The 23,320-nt window shown below is 35.7% G+C and overlaps 1 protein-coding gene across 1 annotated transcript in view; it reads left to right on the top strand.

The window, feature by feature from the left end:
* ITM2B (integral membrane protein 2B) overlaps positions 1 to 23,320 on the top strand; it is a 27,624-nt gene extending 4,304 nt beyond the window's left edge. Inside the window, exons 2-6 of the mRNA XM_082701612.1 lie at positions 17,065 to 17,193; positions 18,650 to 18,856; positions 20,765 to 20,875; positions 21,517 to 21,667; positions 22,577 to 23,320. Coding sequence (XP_082557738.1) covers positions 17,065 to 17,193; positions 18,650 to 18,856; positions 20,765 to 20,875; positions 21,517 to 21,667; positions 22,577 to 22,662 — 684 coding nt within the window. The 3' untranslated portion in view covers positions 22,663 to 23,320. The remainder of the gene's footprint in view (positions 1 to 17,064; positions 17,194 to 18,649; positions 18,857 to 20,764; positions 20,876 to 21,516; positions 21,668 to 22,576) is intronic.

Genomic DNA, 23,320 nt, shown 5'->3' with positions numbered 1-23,320 from the left:
ATTTTGTCTGGACTAAACAGAAGCAAGTATGTTATCAGTAAAATCATAAGCCCCTGAGAGTTTGTGGCATTCAGCTCTGCTGTGTAAGAGGTTTAAGTAAGTGAAGATATCTTTTTTACCCAGAAGTATCTCTTAGAACACATGGCACAGGCTTATTTGATTCAGTATTTAACTTAAAAAGTTTTCATTATGTATTACTAAAACTTGACTTGCTTTAAATGTTTGTCGAAAAATGTAATAAGTAATAATGTAATAAAATGTAATAAGTAGAAAGACGTTTTACTTCTTTAGTTCTGTCATAATTTAAATATCTAGGGTGTGTATTTAAAATGCATTTTCTTTTTCCAAAAGGAAATACTTTCTGAACTCAGTCCAAGTAGCTGGACTGCTTTGCATATCATAGTGTCAGAAGAAAATCTAGAAAACATTTGTCTTTTCAAATACAATATTGATGAATTCATTCTCCTAAACTTTTAGGTAAACTTGGCAATTTTTATTAGAACTTAGACTGAAGGAGTTAAGTACTTGGTCATCAAAGAGTTTTTTCAGTAATAACTACTACCTGTTAAAATAAAGGATTTGACAGCTTGGAATTTCTCAATGAGGTGGTTTTTATCCAAAGGATGTAGAAAATATTAACACTGGCACTAGTTTTTCAAGAAGCTTGTGTATAAAGTTGTTTTCTGGCGGTCCTGTTTTCTTTGCACAAACCTTGGCAGTGAATATTTTTATAAGGTAGATGGCTGAAAGTTGGAAATTAGAAATTTTATTGCAGACATGATCTAAGAACATTATTAAAAAATCATTTAATTGTGATTATCCCCTTTAATTGGTATTTATGATACATCTGAAGAGCTTTTAAGACAGCTATAATATAATTCTCTTTTTATGTGTTACCAACAATTGAATGAACAAAATAATTTTCAACAATTGAAGATTTCTTTAAAACTCTTTAATCAGTTTGAAGGGAAGAAAGAACTTTATGAAGTATTTCTGTAATTTTACCATTTGGGGGGAAAATCAAGTAAGAATGAACATAGACTTTATTCTTAAGTTAGAAGAATTTTAATCTTGAGTTATAGAAATGAAATCATTTTTTATGATAGTCTGATTTTTCATTTAATATTTTATCTTTTAGTATTAGTAATTTTCCAGCAGTAATTGTATGTAAATGTGTATATGTATCCAAATAGAAATTAATATTGAGGTAAAATTTGCCTAATTTATAAATACTGATCATATTTGAGTTAAATATATAGGGAGCTTATTTGGGAAATGGTCACTAATTACGGTGTTCAATATGCAATACTCGGAAATTTTAAAATATTTGCATAATCTTGTTGACACAGTTGAATTTCATAATTTAAGAAATTTAAGTTTTGATGGGTTTTTGTATATTTGAAAGTTTCTTTTAATGCCAAAATTATTTTTAAAAATTTGTTTTGCAGAATGTGTTAAGAGTAAAGCTTAAATCTTGAATTGTTTTCACTGCTTTAAATATGATTATCATGTTTAAAATTAAGATTAAAAAACCAGAAAGGTAAGGTGCATTGTTAAGTAATGACTTGGATGCAGCATCCAAAAGAAGACCCAGCTTTAGTGCTGGGAAAAATGATTTCCAGAATCAGTGTTTTTGCATCGCATTTTTTTTTTTAAGATTGTATTTATTCATTCGACAGAGATGCAGCAAGAGAGGGAACACAGACGGGTTGGGGGGTATAAGAGAGGGAGAAAGAGGCTTCCTGCTGAGCAGGGAGTCCAATGTGGGGCTAGATCTCAGGACTCTAGGATACTGACCTGAGCCTTCACAACTGAGCAACCCAGGTGCCCCCGTGTGCCTGCATTTCTTAAAATTGATTTTCTCAGCCAGCCTTTGTAGTATTTTTGTTCTGCTATATACACTTCTCTGTCAGTTTTTATCTTTCCATTTATAACTTGCTCCTTCAGTGCATTTTTTTCCGTGCTTTCATCCTAGCGCTAGGACCAACATTTCCCAAGCAAGTCATCAGTGTTAGCCAGGGCAGTGCTAGACAGAGATCACAAACTCAGTGCCTCCTGGGCCCAAGCAGAATTAGTGAAGTTGGGCTTTTTACTTATTAAACAGTTTAGAATATTCTTCATTTTCATTACAAAAAAAAGAGGCGGGGGTCAAGTGTTTGGTTCTCCAGTCTTTTTAAAGGCAAGCTAGAATCAGGATGATTTTTGACACTTAAGTATTAAGTATTCCCAACTAATTTATATAAGAATTTCAAGCAAGGCAAAAATACTGACAATTTGACGTGGGCCACTTGTTTTAGTCTCCTTTACAGTAGAGAGCCTGGCTGGCAAATGATGGTGCGTGTGTCCAGACGTGGCATGCTGCGTGTTTTTGTATGGCCCATGAGCTAAGAATTATTTTTACATTTTTAAATGCTTGGGGAAGAAAATCAACCAACTTTTCCCTTTTGTTCTAATCAGTAGAGGGGTGTACAGTTCAGGAAGTAATACTGTCTACTTACGGAGAACTCAGACTATGCGCTTAAACTTCAGGGTTTAAATCCTATCTCTGCCACTTACTGTGTAATAGGTGAGGTAAGTTACTTCAACTCTCTGTCTCAGTTTCTCCTTCAGCAAAATGGGGAATATGATAATCTGTAAAAAGTTTATCACCATGGCTGGAATAGAGTGAGAATAAGACTCAGAAAACATTAGGGACACATGGATGGCTCGCTCAGTCCGTTAAGCGGCTGACTCTGGATTTGGGCTCAGGACGTGATCTCAGGGTAGTGAGATCAGGTTTTTGTCAGCTCTGTGTGCTGGCCCTGGAGCCTGCTTAAGATACTGTCTCTCCCTTTATCCACCCCCCCCCACTCTTTTTTTTCCCCCCCCTCAAAGTAGAGACATTTGCTGCTGTTATCAGTACTACTGTTACTGTTACTTAAAACTACAACTGTCAAACAGGGTTTGGCAGTCCTCAGATTGTTAAACAGCCATGTGATGTGAGACCAAATGTAGTATCTTTCTAGTTTTCCAGTTGGCTTTGATTCAGCTTTGCAGATGTCACTTTTTCAAGTAAACTTACCTTCAAAATTTCTAGAAGGGAAGATTTAAAGATAGAAGTAAAGTTAATGAAGCAGAGCAGTTCTTAAAATTTGTCTTTTTTTTTTTTTTTTTAATAGACCAGTGCCACAAACCTAAAGCCACTTTTCATAGGTTGAGAACCTGCTGTCAAAGGTTAATGTAACCTGGATCTGGTAACTTGGACAAGTCAAGAAACCTCCCCATGACTCAGTTCCCTCATTTGCAAAATAGTCTGGTGGCACCAGCCCTGAAGTGTTGTTGGGATAAAATTCAGAGTGCCTGCTACTTAGAAACTAGTTAAATGTTAAATACGCTTCCTCTGTCCCCATTTATTGAAGTCCCATTTTTCCCCCTCATCATTCTTGTTTTGGAGTAGTACTTCTGTTACCACTATTGTTTTATCCCTATGTCGCATATCAGTTAGATAACATTATTATTGTTAAATCATCCTCTACAAGGTATCCTGTTGAGGATTTATTTCTCTCTGTAATGTAGAACTCTTAGCGTGCAGTACTTTTATCCATTTTCATTAAAAAGTGGTTATTTCTCCATTACATAAAGGACGTTGAATTTAATTTTGTAAATTTAATTTTGGGTTTTACCAAATAATGCTTAGTTTTAAAAAGCAAATATTCCTGCCCTATCATAAAGGAACTCACTTTTTAAAGATTATAGTATATTTATATATAATACAGTACAGATTTTGAGTGTACAGTTACATAATTTTAAATACATGCACCTGAATAACAACCAAGGGTCAAGATAGACCTATCAACTCAGAAAGTTCTCATGTCCTTTTAGTGCCTGTCCTCTCCCCTAAGAGGCAACCACTAATCTAATTTCTATCTTTGAAGATTAATTTGAAGCAATTGGGTTCAGTCTATCTTCTAGGCTTTCTGTAAAATAAAAAAGAGTGTGGTTTTGGTGAGCAGCATACAGACTGGATTCTGGCTCTATTGATCTCCTTGGCCTGGCATCCTTGCGCCAGTATATTCTGCCTCGCTATATATGGTGATCCTAGCTCCGCATTTCTGTAAAAAAGTGGTTTTCACTTTTTGGACTCAGGACACCTTTGTATTCTTAAAAATTGTTGAGGACCCAAAGAGCTTTTGATTTATGTAGGTTATATCTATTGATAATTACTATATTAGAAATTAAGACTATTAACTAATTTAAAATAGCAATGATAAACCTATAACATATTACCATAAATGGCATTAATATGAATACTAAGATTTTCCAAATAACCCGAATTTAAGAAGAGTAAGGGTAACACGTTTACATTTTTGTAACACTCTACTGAATAGCTTAATAGAAGACTATTAATAATAGCTGATTCTCACATCAGCTTCTGCGGTCAGCCTGTTGTGCTATCGCACATTCAACTTCTGGGAAAACTACACTAGTCAGAGCGTGAGAAAGAAAAAAAACACTGTCTTAGTTTTATTATGAGAAGGTTTTGACCTTGTGGAACTCTTAAAAGGGTATCCCTGGACCACATTTGGAAAACTTAAATTCTATGCACTTTCTTCTGAGCTGCTGTTGTTGGTTTTTGTTTTATTTGTATGTTTTGCAATTTTAGATATCATCTATTGTCTTCCTAATATGGAAAGTGAATATTTAGCTTTTTCTGTATATTAACATATTACACACATATTCTATCTTACGGTGTAGTTACGGTAATTTCTGGTTAAATTGTTATTCTGTGCTTTTATTGTAATTGACAAACATTTACGTCTGAGTAACATAGTATAACCTAATAAAGTTACTAAGTTCTTTCTTACACAAAATTGTTTTATTTTCCCTGGATTTAATAATTGTTTCTTGGACCAGCGATAGTTGCTTAATTTTCTGTGTATTTGTTGCTAATTCATCCTCAGATTTTGACAGCAGTATAATTGCCTTTGGGTATTTACAAATAAGTTACCAAGTTTTGTATTTTTCTTGGCAGTTTTCCTTTTGTCATTCTTCAGTCTCACCATCCACACTGGTTATAATCTAGACATATTACTACCCAGATGCCCAAGAGTAATTATCATCCTGGAATTGAATTGGTTTATCTTTATCCTGTGTTTTATCTGCAGTTTAATGAATCTGAGAAAACGTATCAGATCAATTCTTCTAAAAAAAACCTTTCACATCTGAGAATCTTTATCCTCACATTTAATTGGTGATTGATTTGGGTATAAAATTCTAGGTTAGCTGTAATTTTCTTTCAGCATTTTGATGGCATTGATTGCTTCATGCCATTCTGATTCCTGGTTTTTTTTACCAATTTTTTCCCCCGTCTATAGAAGCTTAAGATTATTTTCTTTATGCTTCTGGCTCTCGAAATTTTTATTGATGTAGTTTGTTTCAGGTCATTCATTTCCATTCTCTGGCTAAAGATGTATTTATTTGTTTATCCCTTTATTATTAACTTTGTCAAGTTTTCAGGAAGAAAACATGGCCATTTAATTGGAAATCAATCATTGGGCTTCTAACTGTGCTGTCTTAATAGCTTTTTAAAGATTATTGGAATATTTCCTTTTCACATTAAAAATAGACTTGTATAATAGCTATTAGTGGAAACCATTATTGTCTGGATTATTACTATTGCACTAGGGTTTTGTTTGTTTGTTTGTTTGTTTTGTTTTGTTTTTTTAAAATGTTTGTTTCTTTAAGTAATCTCTCCTCCCAGCATGGGGCTTGAACTCATGACCCCAAGATCAGGCGTTCCATGCTTTTCCATCTGAGCCAGCCAGGTGCCCCATATTAGCACTAGATTCAGGGACCTATAGGATGGCCTGAAAGACATGAAGCATCATCTATCTTCTGGTCTCCCTCTTTAAATTTAAAAACTGTCTCCGTCATGAGTTAGAGACAACTTGGTCACTACCAACTTTGTGATTTTGCTTTGTGGCTTTGCTACTCTACTTCAGTTTCATTTTTGTAATTAGTATCTTGCCTTTTCTATTTATTTTCAAATGCCTGTATCCTTGTAAGCCCGAGTTATTTTCCTTTGTTGTTTTTGCTTCGTGCACATATGATTTTAATATTCTTGTTACTGTCCTTTGTAATTTGATGAAGAGAAAAATCCTATTAATTTATTTTGAAACTTTTTTTCAAGATTTTATTTATTTATTTGAGAGAGAGAGAATGAGCAAGGAGAGCAGCACAGGGAGGGAGAAGCTGACTCCCCACTGAGCAGAGAGTTGATCACAAGTGAGCCAAAGGCAGATGCTTAACCAACTAAGCCACCCAGGCACCCCTAACTTTCTAAACATAATAATAACACCGCTGTTGTAATAGTTAATGCATAATGCTTAGTGTGAGTGTGGCTCAATTCAGGTAAAGTCTTTAGAGCAGAATTTTGTAGAAACTCAGGCTAAATCATTTCTGATTGGATATCAGCATTATCCTATTGTGACATGGTGTCAAGTCATTATTATCAGAATTAATTTGCATGGTTGAAAAGCCCCATGCTTTTCCTTCTGTATGATGTACATGGAGTGTGAGAGGGTATTCATGCCTTAGGAGTTCTAAGATACTACACAAATAATTTTACTTCTCTGGACCTCATTATAAAACGATGTGTTGCACTAAATGTGCTTTCATGGTCCTTCCATAGTAGATGTTTTCTTTCTGAAAACTATACTGATCACATATTCAGAGGCATGTACCTCATGGCCAGGTGCTATATTAGGAATTTAAAAATTACTAAGCATCCCAGTCTTCAAGTAGCACCTTGCTGGGAGAGACCAGCTGATTGTGTAGACCAGCTTGATCACAGCTGTCTTAAATGTCACAAGAACACAGCACCCTTGGATCCAAGAGCCAGGGGAGTGGTGAAATAAGGAGCAAGATCCAATGATTGATTACTGAGTATGTATTGTGCATGTACTTGGTGCTGGGCATAGGTTCAAAGGACTTTTGACGTGTTCATGATAGACACATGCCTCTGATCTCCAGAACTGGAGTATTTTGCAGTAGTCCTTTTGTCTAACTTTAAAAATTCTAAACTTGGACAGAAAATACACTTTCCACATTTTAAATTATTTCATGCCTTTAGAAGAATATAATTGGAAGTTTTTATCGAGAGTTCTGCATTTTAAATAGAATTACTCATATTTGAATATAAATGCATAATTATCTTGTTGAATGACATTAAAATCTGGGATATATACAGAAATGATTCTGGAACAAGTTTGCTCCCCCCCCCCCCAATCTTGACACTTAATTTTATAATGAATTATAGACAGTAGAACATTCTTATCATACTTCAAGTTTTTGTTTTGTTTTACACAGTTGACATTCTTATTAATAACAGTAGGAATTCATAATTCAGCCAGTGCCAGAAAAAACCTGTCTTGACCATTTTTATTGATGTCTGGTAAAGGCTATGATTAACAATAACTAGCACTTGTATATAATGCTCTTGACTATCCAATACCTTTAGATCTCACCAATATGAATTTGAAAATCTGGGGCACCTGGCTGGCTTAGTTGGTAGAGCATGGGACTCTCGATCTCAGGGTTCTGAGTTAAGCCCCACATTGGGTATGGAGCCTGTTACAAAAAAAAGAAGAAATTCTCCTGAAATAGAAAGTTCTCTTTAGTGTAGATTGAATAAACACCTTGAAGAATATTGGCTATCTTTAAAATATGTATAAAAAAGAATAGAGAATGTTTAAGGTGTTCCTATATTACCATTGTGCTTTGTGTTAGATACTCTTCTTGTCCTTAATATAAAGTGATGAAGTGGGGTGCCTGGGTGGCTCAGTGGGTTAAAGCTTCTGCCTTCGGCTCGGGTCACGATCTCAGGGTCCTGGGTTTGAGACCCGCATCACTCTCTGCTCAGCGGGGAGCCTGCTGCCTCTGCCTACTTTTGATCTCTGTCAAATAAATAAATAAAAATCTTAAAAAAAAAGTGATGAAGTCGTGATCCAGCACTAAAAGCATTTATAGCTATTTTTTTTTTAAGTTCTGACCTATATATATATATTTTTTTAACCTAGGCCTGTGCCAATTTTATATACTGCCAATAATTTGGTTCAGTTTTAACTTTTTCAGAATAGTTATATTATGCAATAGCTTAAAAATTTCTTTTTGTTTATTACAGCTTTTTTTTTCAGAATAGTTACATTATGCAATAGCTTAATTTCTTTTTGTTTACTGCAGTTTATTGCTTTTTGTTTATTGCAGGGTTTGTTCACAAAAAAGGACATTAATGAAGAATCTGTTTTGTAGACATTGTATTTTGTATTGATTTCTCACTTTTCATTTATTATTATTTTAAGTTATCTTTACACCTGGGGCTTGAAGCTACAACCCCAAGATCAAGATTCACACGCCGCACCAACTGCGCCAGCCAGGCACCTCAGTTTCTTACTTTTTAAACCTCTTTTTAGCCCTAGTACAAGTTAATGCAGTAACTTTATTATCCATATAATGCCAAGCACTTGGAAAACTGCTTCCTTTTTGTGTGCTAGACACAACATTTGTCATGTGGACTTTTCTCACCATAGAGGAGATGGTAGCGATCTTAATTTGAAAAGTAAAATGAGAAAGCATAATTCAGATACTGATTTAAATGAACAAGACAAAATGTCAACAAATATTTGATGTCTATAGAGGTTAGCATTTTAGCCATAGATTTTGTGTTTTTACATAAAATATATATTTGATAATCAATGCTATTAATACTGAAGGGATCGCTGGGTCATGTCTTTTCAATGCTTCCATACTTGGGAAAGAAAACTCATGTACAAGTCAGGTGGACAGAACATGTACCAGCAGTAAATGGATGGCACTGGTATTCTACACAATAGTAATCTGTTGGGGTCATCACCTACATAGCTTTTGTGGTTCTAAGAGTATAGTTGGGAAAGAATTTTGGAAAAATTTTAAATAGATCTTAATTGATAACCAAGGTTTGTTCATTTGTTACTTTAAAATTCTTACTGGAATAGGAAATGATTTAATTTCCCCCTCCCGTACTGTCAGTCTTTTTCCAGTTGGCCTTTTCAGGATTTTGATGTCGATGACTTTTTATTGGCTTCAGCCCCAGTGGATACTTGTTTCAGCTTCACCTCTCTCAGCTAAATCAGGTTGTGGTGGGATAATAATGACTATTATCTACTGATCACTTACTGTTTCCTGTGTACCAAACAATGTTTCTAAATGTTTCCTCATTTAATCCCTGCAACAACCCTGTGAGGAGGTGCTACTGCTAATCCATGTTTAAGATGACATAATTGAGATAGAGAAGTTAAAAACTTATCCAGCTTTCTCATCCTCCCAAATTCTGACATTTTTTGTCTGCTGTCTTCAGTTTTGTCTTCACCTATCTTTTCTAGCTTCTTTAGTATCATTTACTTGAGTCTTAGGAAAAAAAAAACTGTCCTGTTGCTTGTAAATTGGGGAAGGGGAGAATCATTTGATTTTACTTGAGTATTATTTACATACTGAAAATTCAGCCCTTTTAGGTATATTGTTGTGTTAATTTTGGCAAATGTAGTTATGTAATCATCACAGTCAAGATGTAGAATATTTTCCTCATTCCAAAGTGGTTTTTTTTTTTTTAAGATTTTATTTATTTATTTGACTGAGATAGAGAGGACAAGTAGGCAGAGTGGCAGATAGGGGGAGGGGGAGAATCCCTGCTGGGCACGGGCTTGATGCAGGGCTTGATCCCAGTATCCTGGGATCATGACCTGATCTGAAAGCAGATGCTTAACCGACTGAGCCACCCAGGTGCCCCAGAGTGTCCTTTTTGATACCACTTAGTAGTTCTGGCTGTCACTCCATCCCTGTTTTGTCTTTCTGTCGTTTGCCTTTCCTGGAATATAGACTGTATTACAACCAACTGGCTTTCTGTCATTCTCTAGCTGTTTTTATGTTTTCTGGGAACTGGGAGTTGTCTGGAGAAGGTCTTGGATTCCTGTAGCTCTTGGCCCACAGTTTTCTCTGGGCCTGCCCAGTTCTACATCTTCTCTGTTACACTTTTGGCTTGCTTATGCCGTTCATACTCAGATTCGAAGTTCGCAAGAGAATTCGCCTGCTGTGTCATTTAAAGCATTAAGGTATTTTATTCAGAACATTAATCCAGTCTGAAGCTCAGAAGTCAGAATCCTTTATACCGGGAATGTTTTAGACTAGTTGTTTTATCAAGTAGGTTCTCAGATGGACGTATATACCCAGTCATAGCAGGACTTAATTCAAAACTAGGCAACACAGTAGCCAGTAACTTGGTATCTAGGGAGAAAAATTATGGAGGAGTTGAGAAACCAGGAAATTCATGTGTAAAAATTTGAGTCATGGGGCACCTGGGTGGCTCAGTGGGTTAAGCCTCTGCCTTCAGCTCAGGTCATGATCCCAGGGTCCTGGGATCGAGCCCCACATTGGGCTTTCTGCTCTGCAGGTAGCCTGCTTCCCACCTCTCTCTCTGCCTGCCTCTCTGCCTACTTGTGATCTCTGTCAGATAAATAAAGAAAAAATCTTTAAAAAAAAAAATCTGAGTCATAAGATTTTTTTAAATGTTGGCAGCTAATTCTGTATTTTGGAAAATTAGTATATAGGCCAGATACATCCATGGTCAGCTGGCCTGTGCATCTCCAGGTTTATTCATATTAATCAAGTGTATTTTTTTAATAAAGATTTTTATTTTTGTCAGGGAGAGAGAGGTAAGCAGAGAGAGAAGCAGGGTTCCTGCTGAGCAGGGAGCCCAATGTGGGACTTGATTCTAGGACCCTGGGATCATGACCTGAGCCAAAAGCAGACACTGAACCAACTGAGCCACCCAGGCATTCCTACCAGATGTGTTTTTAAAATGTACATGTTTCTTGGATACATGTACATGTTTCTGAGCCTGGGTGGCTCAGATGGTTAAGCATCTGCCTTCATCTCGGGTCATAATCCCAGGGTGCTGGGATCGAGTCCCATATCGGGTGCCCTGCTTCTTGGGGAGCTTTCTTCTCCCTCTACCTCTGCCTCTGTCTGCCTCTCTCTCTCTGTGTCTCTCATGAATAAATAAATAAAATCTTTTTAAAAAAAGTTCATGTTTCTAAATCTATTTCTGAAGGTTCAGTAGTTCATGCTGCTTTGAGTTGAATAAATTGTATTGATTCTTTTCTCTGTTTCTGTCTGGTTTCTATACTTAAAATATTTTCATACCATCTCTGTCCCCCCCTCCCTGCTTCCCTCTCTTCCTTCTTCCTCTTTCTTTTTTTCTTCATTGATAAGATTTTTAACCCTTAGAGATGTTTTCCTTTTTAATATTCTGGTTCCTAAGGCTTTGTGATTGCATTTGCCATAATAATTGCATAATAGGGAATCTGATAGCTTTGGAAAAAATGTGTCTTCATTCATCCTATAAAGAAGGCTCAAAGAGAAGTGCCTGAGGATGTACAGTGATTTGTTAGTATAGGAACAGAATCAAAATTATATGAAAACCCTTGTGTTTTGTCTGAGTTAAGCTGATAATGGAAGCAACATTTACGGAAATCTCTTAGGGAGCTGACTGAGGTGACCTAATTCTTAACTAATTGAAATACCAGAACAGAATTTATCCTTCATTTTGCTTGAAATATAATTGGTTAAGTAATCTTACTTTATCATTGATGAGAAGATTTATTTAAACCAGAAATTAGTACAACGAGAGAGCAAGAATGCTTCCAAAAACTGTGTCTTTCCATACTGCTGTAGAGGGCTGATTATAGGCCAGCGCGTGCTTCAGTGTCTTCATTTATAAACTGGGGTAAAAACTTGAGGTTTTAGGAAGATTAATGAGATGATAATTGTGCAGCACCTGTGGGAGCTCTTCTACCTTCTCAGCATAATTTAAGATGTACCAGTTCTGTTGGCAGTACAAGGGGAGGAAATGTCTCTGACTTGTTCTAAATTAGGCCAGGTAAACTCATATACCTTGTTCGTGAGTGATTTTCCTTTTTTTTTTTTTTTGGTTGATTTTAGATTATGAAATAATCCAAGCATACAAAGCCAGAGAATTTATAGTACCATTTGATATGTTTTTAAAGTCTTAAATATATACTGGTAATATCCAGCTTGCCTTTTTTTTTTTCTTTTGTAATTTGGGATTGTGTTTCTGCGCTCTTAAAACCAACTATGGTAGTTGATATTCATTTTAATTATTATTATATGAACCTGTAATACTTTATTCTCCACTTGATGGACATGTAGGTTATTTTTAATTTTTTCCGTATTGGCCATTCAGCAGTAATCATTATTGGACCTTTTTCTTTATGTACACATATAAAACTTTATCTAGGGCCACGTTCCTAGAAATGAAATTGCTGGGTCATGGAGGGGTGTGTGTGTGTGTGTGTGTGTGTGTGTGTTGAACTTTATTAAATATTGCCAAATTGTTCTCTGAGCAGTTGTACCAACTCCTGCCAACTATATGAAAGTTCTCAATGCCCATTGCACCATACTTTCCCTAGCACTTGGTGTTGTTAATTTTCTCTTTTTGCCTGCTATGTAATAACTCACTTGATCCCCCCCACTTCCTACATTAAAATATAATTTACATGCAATAAAATTCATCCATTCCTTGTATATGACTTGATTGAATTTATGGTAATAACAAAGTTGTATATCCCCCACCATCAAGATACGAAACATTTCCATTATCTTCAAAAAATTTCCTTATATGTCTTCAGTCTCTCCCTCACCATTTCTTGGCCATGACAACCACTGAACTACTTTTCTGTCACTACATTTGCCTTTTCTGGAATTTGATAAAAATAGAATCATGCAATAAGTAATCTTTTATGTTGGATTTGTTTCACTTAGCATATTTTTGATTCAGTATGAATATACCACAGTTTATCCATTCACCATTTAGTGGATACTTTTGTTGTTTCTAGTTTGGGGCTATTATGAATAATGATGGTATGACTAATACATAAATCTTTGAGTCAGTTGATTTTTAATTACCAGTTTTCAATCTTGCTGAACTTCAATTAGTTTGAATTTTACCTTCTCAGATTTTCTAGACAGTGATATCATTTACACATAATGATAGTTTTGCATTCTTTTTTGTAATCTTTATATCTGTTCTTGTGCTTCTCAGTTGTATACTAGCTAGGATTTCTAATACAATGTTGGATGGAAACAAAGAATCAGTTTTAGTGGGCAACCCTCATAATTCCTGACTTGAAAGGTTAATGGTATTAAGTCAGAAGTTTCACCATTAAGTATGAGGTTTACTATGGGTTTTTGATCATTATTAGCCTTAGTCATGTTAAAGAGTTTCACCTCTTTCCAGGTTGCAAAGACATTTTATTATGAATGGGAGTTCGGAGTTTGTCAAATGGATTTTCGACATATATTGAGATGGTCATGGGGCTTTTCTTCTTAAATCTTGCATATGTGGCCTTTTAAACTTGAAGCTTACTCTTTCTGGAGTTAATCATTTAAAATACACTTTTTTTTTTTTAAGATTTTATTTATTTATTTGACAGAGATCACAAGTAGGGAGAGAGAGGAGGAAGCAGGCCCCCTGCTAAGCAGAGAGCCCCACGTGGGGCTGGGTCCCAGGACCCTGAGATCATGACCTGAGCTGAAGGCAGAGACTTTAACCCACTGAGCCACCCAGGTTCCCTTAAAATACACTTTTAGTAAATCACTTAGATTAAAAACTTTTCTGTTCTCAATATATTTTAATGCTTTCTCCATGACTCAGATTGTAATATGGTATGCCCTTCATCTGTCTTGAATAATGTTAATTTTGACTGCGAATTACTTAAGACGTGAGCCATGCCTTATTACATTTGTTTTTCCCACAGGATCTTCCACAGTATATTGCAAATAACAGGTCCTTAATAAATGTCGAACTGTACTAAGTACTTAGGGCTGCTGTTCTTTGCTAAATAGCCACTATCTGTCTTGTGTCCTGAAGTCTTAACGTTGATCCCAACCCTCACTATCACACTGGCTGTGGTTGTAACTTCATGCATCATTAAAAAAATAAATAACCCAAGCTTTAAAAACAGATCTAAATTTCATTCACTCATCAGATATTTGTAGAGTGCCAACCAAGTACTAAACTTAGCTTGGAGCTAACAGTAATGCAAAATGAATATGAATGGATAGTCACAAGAACCTTACAGCCTGGTCCGTAGAAGATGTATATATGAATTATTCTAATGCAAGGTAGGAAATGATCACTAAAAAATAAGAGGGGAAAAAAAGAGATTAGATAGATTTTGAAGACCCAGTAGCTCTTTTAGGAAGTACATGATTACGGTGCATGAACTTGGGTTTATAATGTGGTTATTTGAAGACTTAGTTTCTGATTCTTAAACCATGGTTCATATTGTTGAAGTGCTGAACAGATGACTGTGCATAGTGAAGCATTTGTCCTTGTCCAGAAATGTGATTTTTGAATGAACATGAGAATTCAAACTCCAGAGCATGGTATGTAAAGGCCCTTTGTGATCCGCCCTAGTTAACTTCTCCATTCTTAGCTTCTTATATCCTCCTCACATATTGGACATGCCAGCCATAGCACATGTGTTCCTTGGAGATGTCATGCATTCTGGTTCCATGGTTTTATTCATTCTTTGCCTTCAATGTAATGCCCTTTAACTCTGTGTTTTCTGTGGGTAATGAGCATTTGTCCTTCAGCATTCCATTCTAGTATTTCTCCTCTAGGAGATGCACTCCAAACACTGTCGCCTTTTCTGTGCTCTGCCTTCTTCTGTTAGAGTCCATATTGTGTTTACGTTCTCTTTGTGTATTTATTTCCCAGGCTGATCCGAATGATCTCTTTCTTGGCAGGGGCTGTATACCAGTGCCTAGCACAGCTCTTGGCACATAGTAGACATTTATAATTTGTTCTTGAAATTTGCTGACCAATTAAAAATGATACACTAGAGGAGCCTGGGTGGCTCAGTCATTAAGCGTCTGCCTTTGGCCTGGGTTGGAGCCCTGCATTGGGCTCCCTGCTTAGCAGGAAGCTCCTTCTCCCTCTCCTACTCCCCTGCTTGTGTTCCCCTCACTCACTGTCCCTCTCTCTGTCAAATAAATAAAATCTTTTTTTTTTTTAAAGATATATTAAAAGACCTAGAAACTTGTCATCAGTTTGACAGTTGGGGCTGTATATATATATATTTTTTTATAAGTGTCTGCCCATGGTCTTTGGATATTCATTTATGTGTTGCTAGAGGAGGAGTCTGCCAAACAGGGTGGGTGTTGTACGCACATTTGACTGTCTCAGCAGCTGATACCAAATGTTTGGAAATGGCTGTTTCCATCTGTCATCTCCACCCCCCACCCTGCCTCCACCCTAAAATTAATAATGCTAGGAACTGTTTCTTATCTCCTTAGGTATTTATATCACACAAGGGCTCAAGCAAAATACTAGACTTTATCATTCAAGTTTCATATTACCTTATGACTCCAGGGAATTCTTGTAACTTTCTGTTTACAGATGGAATATGTTACGTGACTTGATAAATTATTCTAGGCTTATTCTTTTTACATACTACTTTGTAGTACACTTGTCTTAAGTACATATACTAACAGCAGAGTGTTAATGCTCTCAGAATGTCTGATCCAAGCCTCAAGTTAAAAGGCATTTGTTCCACAGTGTTACGTTCTGTGTTTAAAACCTCAGTTTAACCTAGTTGTACACTGTCTAGCCCTGAGGTGTTCTTGGCTGTTTGGGACAGATGGGATTGGACTTTTCCTTAGTAGTATCAAGTTGAAATTCCTTACCTTAGCATTGAAAATACAACTTTTAGCTTTCATTCATTCTTTCTTTCTTATTTTTTTTTTTTTTTTGGATTTGGAGCTTTCATTCTTTCTTAACTGTATTCTTGTTTCAGCCATATCCAAAACTGTTCAATCAAAAACTGTTGATAACAGTTTTTCTTCCTTTTTTCTTATATCCTGTTTATCTGTAAAGGTGTGGATCAAGTCTACATTCTCCCTTAATACAGCCTACATTGATTTTTCTAAGCAAAGATCAGAGTCCTGTGCTCGAGAGGCTATACATACATACTACTAATGAGAACATCTTCTATTACGTTGTTTTCAGGTCAATTAGAGCCTTTCCCTGGCTGTCTGTACAATATATCTTTAGCCATGAGTTTGATGACGTGAGCAGCTAATCTCAATTGTCAGCTCTTTGACATGAACCTGGGTCCAAATCAGAAATTAGCCATAAATTTGAAGTGACAGAGTGACTGAGTTAGAAGGGCAACGGGAGTATTTAAAGGCCTGAACATTGTGACCCCATTTGACATTCTGAGGCTAAATTATTTCTTTGAGTGGGTCCAAATAAAAATTCTAACTAACTGCATGTCTCTTGACTTAATAACTTTTTTTTTTCTGTTCACTCTTTTCCTTATTTTTCTACTGCTTCTATCTTAAAAATGAAGACCTCTGTCAAACTAGATTTGTTTTTTAGGGAAGGGCAGGAAAACTAATAAGATTATTTTAAGACTCCAGTGGTTCAGAGAATTTGTTTCATACTAGTTGTTCTGTCCCTTAATTTCCTTTTACTTTTTCTTGTGTATTGTTAGGAGTGGTTTGATACTTGCTATGAAATATACGAACTACCTGTAACAGGCTAATACATAATTTTATAATATACTACACAGTAAGGTTGTATATATAAGGCTCAGCACCGTAATATTGCATGACAGAGTTGGGTTGTAGCCTTTTCTGAATTTTTAAATGTTAGAAGATATTTTAGTCACCAAAGTTGTGCACAGAAATTAGGAATTATGCAGTATGTTACTGCTCGGGAGGTATGAGTAGCAAAGGTGTTGAGAGAAGAAGGCAGAACTCTACTAAGAGACTGATGGGTGTGGTGAGTCCTGGCACCACCACCTAATAATTCCTGGGCTGATTTTGTTATGATATCTGAATCCATTGGTCTTCTTACCTTTGTTTATAAAATGACCATCTTTTTCAGTCTTCTTTGAATCCTGACCCTTCTGTGATTCTGACTGGAGATAACGATACTGACCATTGTTGGTCTTTTTCATATTTTAGGACCCAGATGAAGTGGTACCAGTTGGCCAGAGAAGAGCCTGGTGCTGGTGCATGTGCTTTGGACTAGCGTTTATGCTTGCAGGTGTCATTCTGGGAGGAGCATACCTGTACAAATACTTCGCACTTCAAGTAAGTGGGAAAATGCTAAGAAGGACTTTCTGCCTTTCCTTCATGCATATTAGAAAGTAGGTCCAAATTTGTTCTAAGCCTGCATTTTTTGTCTGTGGCCTTTGGCCAGGGTGGTAGTCCTGTTTTAAAGTCCTGTTTTAAAAATCTGAACATAAGTTTGCTGAGCCTGTTGGGCAGTCACTAAAAGCAGAATGATGTTATTTTGAAATGTTGCTAAGAGGACAGATACTGGATGATTTTTCAAAATTGGCTAGTCTTTGTTTTCCTACTGTAGTAGCTAAGATACACTATGATTATTTGCCTGTTGAGTAAATACATCAGATAACATCAGAATGTTGTCATATTCATGGATTCTAACTTGGTAGCCAGTTTGGACTTGCCTACAATTTGACTTTACTCCTGGATACCGGGCGCACTGGCACCACGTCTCTCTGCCTCTTTCCCAGCCATTGATTTTTCTTCAAGGATTGTATAACTTCAGCAATGATATTGAAGTGATTTGGGATGAACGTTGATAGCTCAGAGTGTTTAATAGAAATCCTTAATCTTAGTGGGTTAAGACAGATACTTCTAATGATAATCATGATTTATGATCTCTGTTTTGTGATAACATTTCTCTTAACAAAAATTTAGTAGGTTTTTTTTTTTAAACATTTTAAAATTTGAAGAAACCATTGACAGAGATTTTACTAAAATAATGAAACATTCTTCCAGAGGAAATGTATACATTTCATGCCCATTTGCATGTTGATAGACATTACTGAAATACTAGTTATCTTTTTTAATGCAGTTTTTAACAGGAAATGTATTTGATATAGAAAAAAACAATTTGTAATTCCACCATTCACAAACACTTTTGCCTTAACATTTTGTTATATACTTGTAGCCTTCACGTATACTTTTTAAAAAAACAGTCTTTATAATGATTACTGTAATCTGATATTTTCCACTTAATTGTAATTTATTTTAAGGAGAAAAATCACAACTACTTATAGTCCTGTAAAAATTACAGAAAAACTATCCCTTTTTTGGCCACTAAGAGAAAAATCATTTAATCAGTGACTCACATCAAAAAGTCTTACAGGTATACTCTTTCAGAAAAAAAACATTTGTTTAAAATAAAGTAATGCCTACAGGTAGAAGTTGGCCTATGTATTTCTTCACATTTACTTGTCACCAGATGATTAATTGCTTTAAATTCTGTTTTTGTCAACTGCAAAAAGTAGAGGAAAAAATCAGCTGTTTTCTCTTTCTGAAACCACTTTTTTTTCTTTACAATACTTCAGAACCCCATCTTAAAGGATATGTTAGCTCTGTAATTAAACTGTCTGACTTGTCATCTGAAAGAGTTTGCAAGCAAAATGCTATTTAGATAGCGGTGGCAGCTTAAGTAATGCTTACATTTAAAAACCTGTCTCCCACTGAATTGCTGAAATAGTGTTTGAACTCTCTATAGCCCGATGACGTGTACTACTGTGGAATAAAGTATATCAAAGATGATGTCATCTTAAACGAGCCTTCTGCAGATGCCCCGGCTGCTCGCTACCAGACAATTGAGGAAAATATTAAGATCTTTGAGGAAGATGAGGTTGAATTCATCAGTGTGCCTGTCCCAGAATTTGCAGACAGTGATCCTGCCAACATTGTTCATGACTTTAACAAGGTGAGCCAGGTGCCTGGAACTGTTCAGGGGGAAAAAAAAAAGGGCAGGTTTCTAAACTGATGCTCTTTACAGTTTTTATTTCAGTATTTGCTGATTTCCTTTATTTAGAGCTGACTTGTTATTTAAAGAAAAAATGGGCTTGGGTTTCTTCTGCCTCATAAGATATAAACTGTCCAACATCTGATGTTGAGCCCAACTCTGGCTGCTGCTCTTCTGCTAGTAAATTGCTACTATTTCCTATCCACCCTGTTTTCTTAGCCAAGGGGAGATTCACGGTCCCATTTCTTTTTTTCTTTTCTTTTTTTTTTTTTTGAAGATTTTATTTATTTATTTGTTACAGATAGATCTCAAGTAGGCAGAGAGGCAGGTAGAGAGAGGAAGGGCAGCAGGGTCCCTGCTGAGCAGAGACACACCCTCCCCCCAATTCAGGGCTGGATCTCAGGACTCTGGGATCATGACCTGAGCTGAAGGCAGAGGCTTTAACCCACTGAGCCACCCAGGCACCCCCATGGTCCCATTTCTATGTAGCATTTTCAGAAGTTAGTAACTTTAGTTCTGTATCATTTTCTAAATCAGTTTTTAAGTTCTCATTCTATATTTCCCCTAGTGTTGAATATTGTTATGCATTGCACAAAAGATGAGGTGAGAAAACAGTGAATATCCCAAATTCTCCACCTAGTTCCAAAATTTTACCATATTAATTTTCTTTTTCTCATATTTGATACTTGAACTCTTGTCTCTTCTATATAATTCTATATCGCTAGCACATCTAAGAAAATGAATATAATATAGTATTATTTAATATCTAGTTGATATTTAAATTTCCCCAGTAATTTTTGTCCCAGGAATGTTTTGTTTTCTTAAACCAGGATTCTGAAATTCAGAACTTTACATATTTTCTGTGAATTTTGCATCTGTATATAAGTTTGCCAGTTTAAACACTCAGGAGACATAGTTACTGAAGTTAGCTTTGCAAATATTTAATGCCTCATAAATACATATGATAAATGTTTATAAATTAAAAAAATACATACTTCAAAATAATAAGCCTGTCCAAAACAATAGGAAATAACTAATACTGAGCCCTTAGAAATCTGAGTGTTTACATGATTTGATATAACTCATTTTAATCCTCAAAACGGTCCTATGGGACAATCTTTCTGAACCATAAGAACACAGAAAAACCACTTAATTAACTATTATTTCAGTTTCTCTAAGGATGGTGGTAATTAGTACCATTCTAAATGCATTGGGTAGAAGTTAATTTTTACATGTAACAGATGGATACCTTGGAAGGTATTAGGGCTTAAAAGTGAGAGAAGTGACTGTATCTCTTAACCAGGTGATAGGCTGTCTGCAGTTAATTTTAATAGTTTATTGTTAATCATTTATAGAACAAACTCTTGATAAGAATTTTGTTTACTACATGGGGGCTTAAGTGGGTACGAGAAGAATAAATGAAAGAAGATGGGATTGGGAGGGAGACAAACCATAAGTGACTCTTAATCTCACAAAACAAACTGAGGGTTGCTGGGGGGAGGGGGTTTGGGAGAAGGGGGTGGGATTATGGACATTGGGGAGGGTATGTGCTTTGGTGAGTGCTGTGAAGTGTGTAAACCTGGTGATTCACAGACCTGTACCCCTGGGGATAAAAATATATGTTTATAAAAAATAAAAAAATTATATTAAATTAAATTAAAAAAAAATTTGTTTACTAGTAGCAATAATTTTTTCCTCTCATTACTACCTTCTGTTCCTATCCTACCAAATACTTCATTTGTTGAAATGCAAGTGATTTATATGTCCTAAAGCCAGCCCATTTTAATGATTATAAATTATTCTTAAAACTCCAGGTGCTGCCTGTGCTACAGATACTAATCTAATGAAAATGAATCTTTCTCTTTGCAGAAACTCACAGCCTATTTAGATCTTAATCTGGATAAGTGCTATGTGATTCCACTGAACACTTCCATTGTTATGCCACCGAGAAACCTGCTGGAGTTACTTATTAACATAAAGGTAGAAGGTGTTCAGATATATTTTTTTTAAGTTTTTATTTATTTATTTGGCAGAGAGAGAGAGAGTGCACAAGTGACAGGCGGAGGGACGGGGAGAGGGAGAAACAGGCTTCCCCCTGAGCAGAGAGCCTGATGTGGGGCTCAATCCTAGGATCCTGGGATCATGACCTGAGCTGAAGGCAGATGCTAACAGACTGAGCCACCCAAGTGCCCCTGTTCAAATGTTCAAATATTTCTTACGAATAATGCTGTTATAGGATCTTAGAATTTCCAGTTGAGATAATAGCCCTATTAGTGCCCATCTCACCAGACGCATAGCTAAGAGCTTTATAAAGAGGAATTAAGACTCACGATTTTGGGGTTTTTCCTTTTATTATTTTATATTTTGAAATAAAATAACAATCTCTTAAATTATTATCTGAGTTTTCCCAATGGGCCTGATAATAAATAGTAGGCTTTCAAGAAATAAGATCTGTGTTGCAAACTATTCAACTCATGGAGAGTGTGTAAATAGACAGGCATGACTGTACTGCAGTAAAACTTCATTCATGAAAACAGATGGTGGGCAGTAGTTTGCCAATCTCTATTCTATACCTTTCCTGTATCCTCTGAGTATTCATGTAATATTTCTTCCAAATGTAGGCTGGAACCTATTTGCCTCAGTCCTATCTGATTCATGAACACATGGTTATCACTGATCGCATTGAAAACATCGATCACCTGGGTTTCTTTATTTACCGACTGTGCCATGACAAGGAAACTTACAAACTGCAACGCAGAGAAACCATCAGAGGTAATACTTTTCACTGTTAAAGTCCTGGCAGAAAAGTTTGTCGTTTCACTTCACTGTGTCAAACTAGATTTAGATGTAAGCCAGTGTATTGTTATCAATATGTTTGCCAGGAATGAGAAAGTAAAAGTATTGTGTCATTATGTGGTATTTCTAGATTTCCAGAGAATCCTCTGAATTCTGAATCCACTTTTTTCACGTAGAGAAAACTAGGTGTATGTGAAGTGTCAATGCCTTGAGATGCTGTTACCTCACTTTCCATGTGGTCACCCAGCCCAACCTTCCATCCCACCACCTTGGTTCATTGACACTGGGCAAGAGTTCTTCTTGTCCAGAGGTCTCTGGAGAAGTTCTGAAGCTATGTGCTCAGGGACCTGGATTCTAAACGTGAACTTTTGGATCACGTTGAAGATCGTCACAGTCAGGTTAATTACATGGGAAATTGGCTGAAGAATTAAGAGCATTGACACAAGTAATGTAGTTTTGCCAGATCATTTAACCTTTTTTTTTTTTTAACCTGAACAACAAGAATAATAGTATCTCCCCATTTCCTTTCATTTCCTTTATAGTTGATGATTTTTTTTAAAGCCAGATTTACGCATATGATGAAATTCACCCTCTTCAGTGTGCAGTTCTGAGTTTCAACAGATTCCTACCACAGTCAAGATACAGAATATTTCCGTACCTTTGAGGTCATAAATTTACATATGGCATTATTATTGGTTGCTAAGATCTATTAAGATACTTAGTTTAGACAAGAGAGGAAAATTACTTTCTCCAGGGCTAAAAAATCAAACTACAGAAATTCATCGAATCTAGAGTAAAATATTTTTATATGTATAAATAATGTAACTGATAAGTATGAATTACTTAAAGAACCGGAAATTTAAAAAATTTTTCCCTCCCCAACAGGTATTCAGAAACGTGAAGTCAGCAATTGTGTTACAATTCGGCATTTTGAAAACAAATTTGCTGTGGAAACTGTAATTTGTCCTTGAATAGTCAAGAAAAATATTAATGGGAGAAAAACTTAATATCGCAGCATAACCCCCCACCCTTTGTATTTTGTGCAGTGATTATTTTTTAAGATCTTTCATGTAAGTAGCAAACAGGGCTTCACTATCTTTTCATCTCATTAATTCAATTAAAACCATTACCTTTTAAAAATCTTTTCTTCTTTCCAAGTGTGGTGTCTTTTATCTTAAATTAGTAGTTGTATGATAGATAATACTACACTTCACCATAGATCTTATGTGTTAGGAAGAATTTAAATTTCTTTGAATCATTTATCCAGATTTTTGTGTTTGAATTAATGCATTTTCCAGAGGAGGGGTTATCTAAAGAATAATCATATATATGCATACGTAAAAATGGACCACAGTGACTTATTCGTAGTTGTTAGCTGCCCTGCTGCTTAGTTTGTTAGAGCATTTGAGCACACATTTTAATTTTCCTCTAATTAAAATGTGCAGTATTTTCAGTATCATATTTAACTATTTAGAGTATGATTTTCACCTTGATGTTTTAATATCCTAGACATCTGCTGTAATAATATTTTAGAAAATGTTTGGAATTTAAGAAATAACTTGTGTTACTAATTTGTATAACCCATATCTGTGCAATGGAATATAAATATCACAAAGTTGTTTGACTAAA

Source organism: Mustela nivalis (assembly GCF_964662115.1).
Source record: "Mustela nivalis genome assembly, chromosome: 15".
NCBI lineage: Eukaryota > Metazoa > Chordata > Mammalia > Carnivora > Mustelidae > Mustela > Mustela nivalis.
Note: the sequence above shows the minus strand (reverse complement) of the source record. Positions and strands in the feature narration are given on the sequence as shown.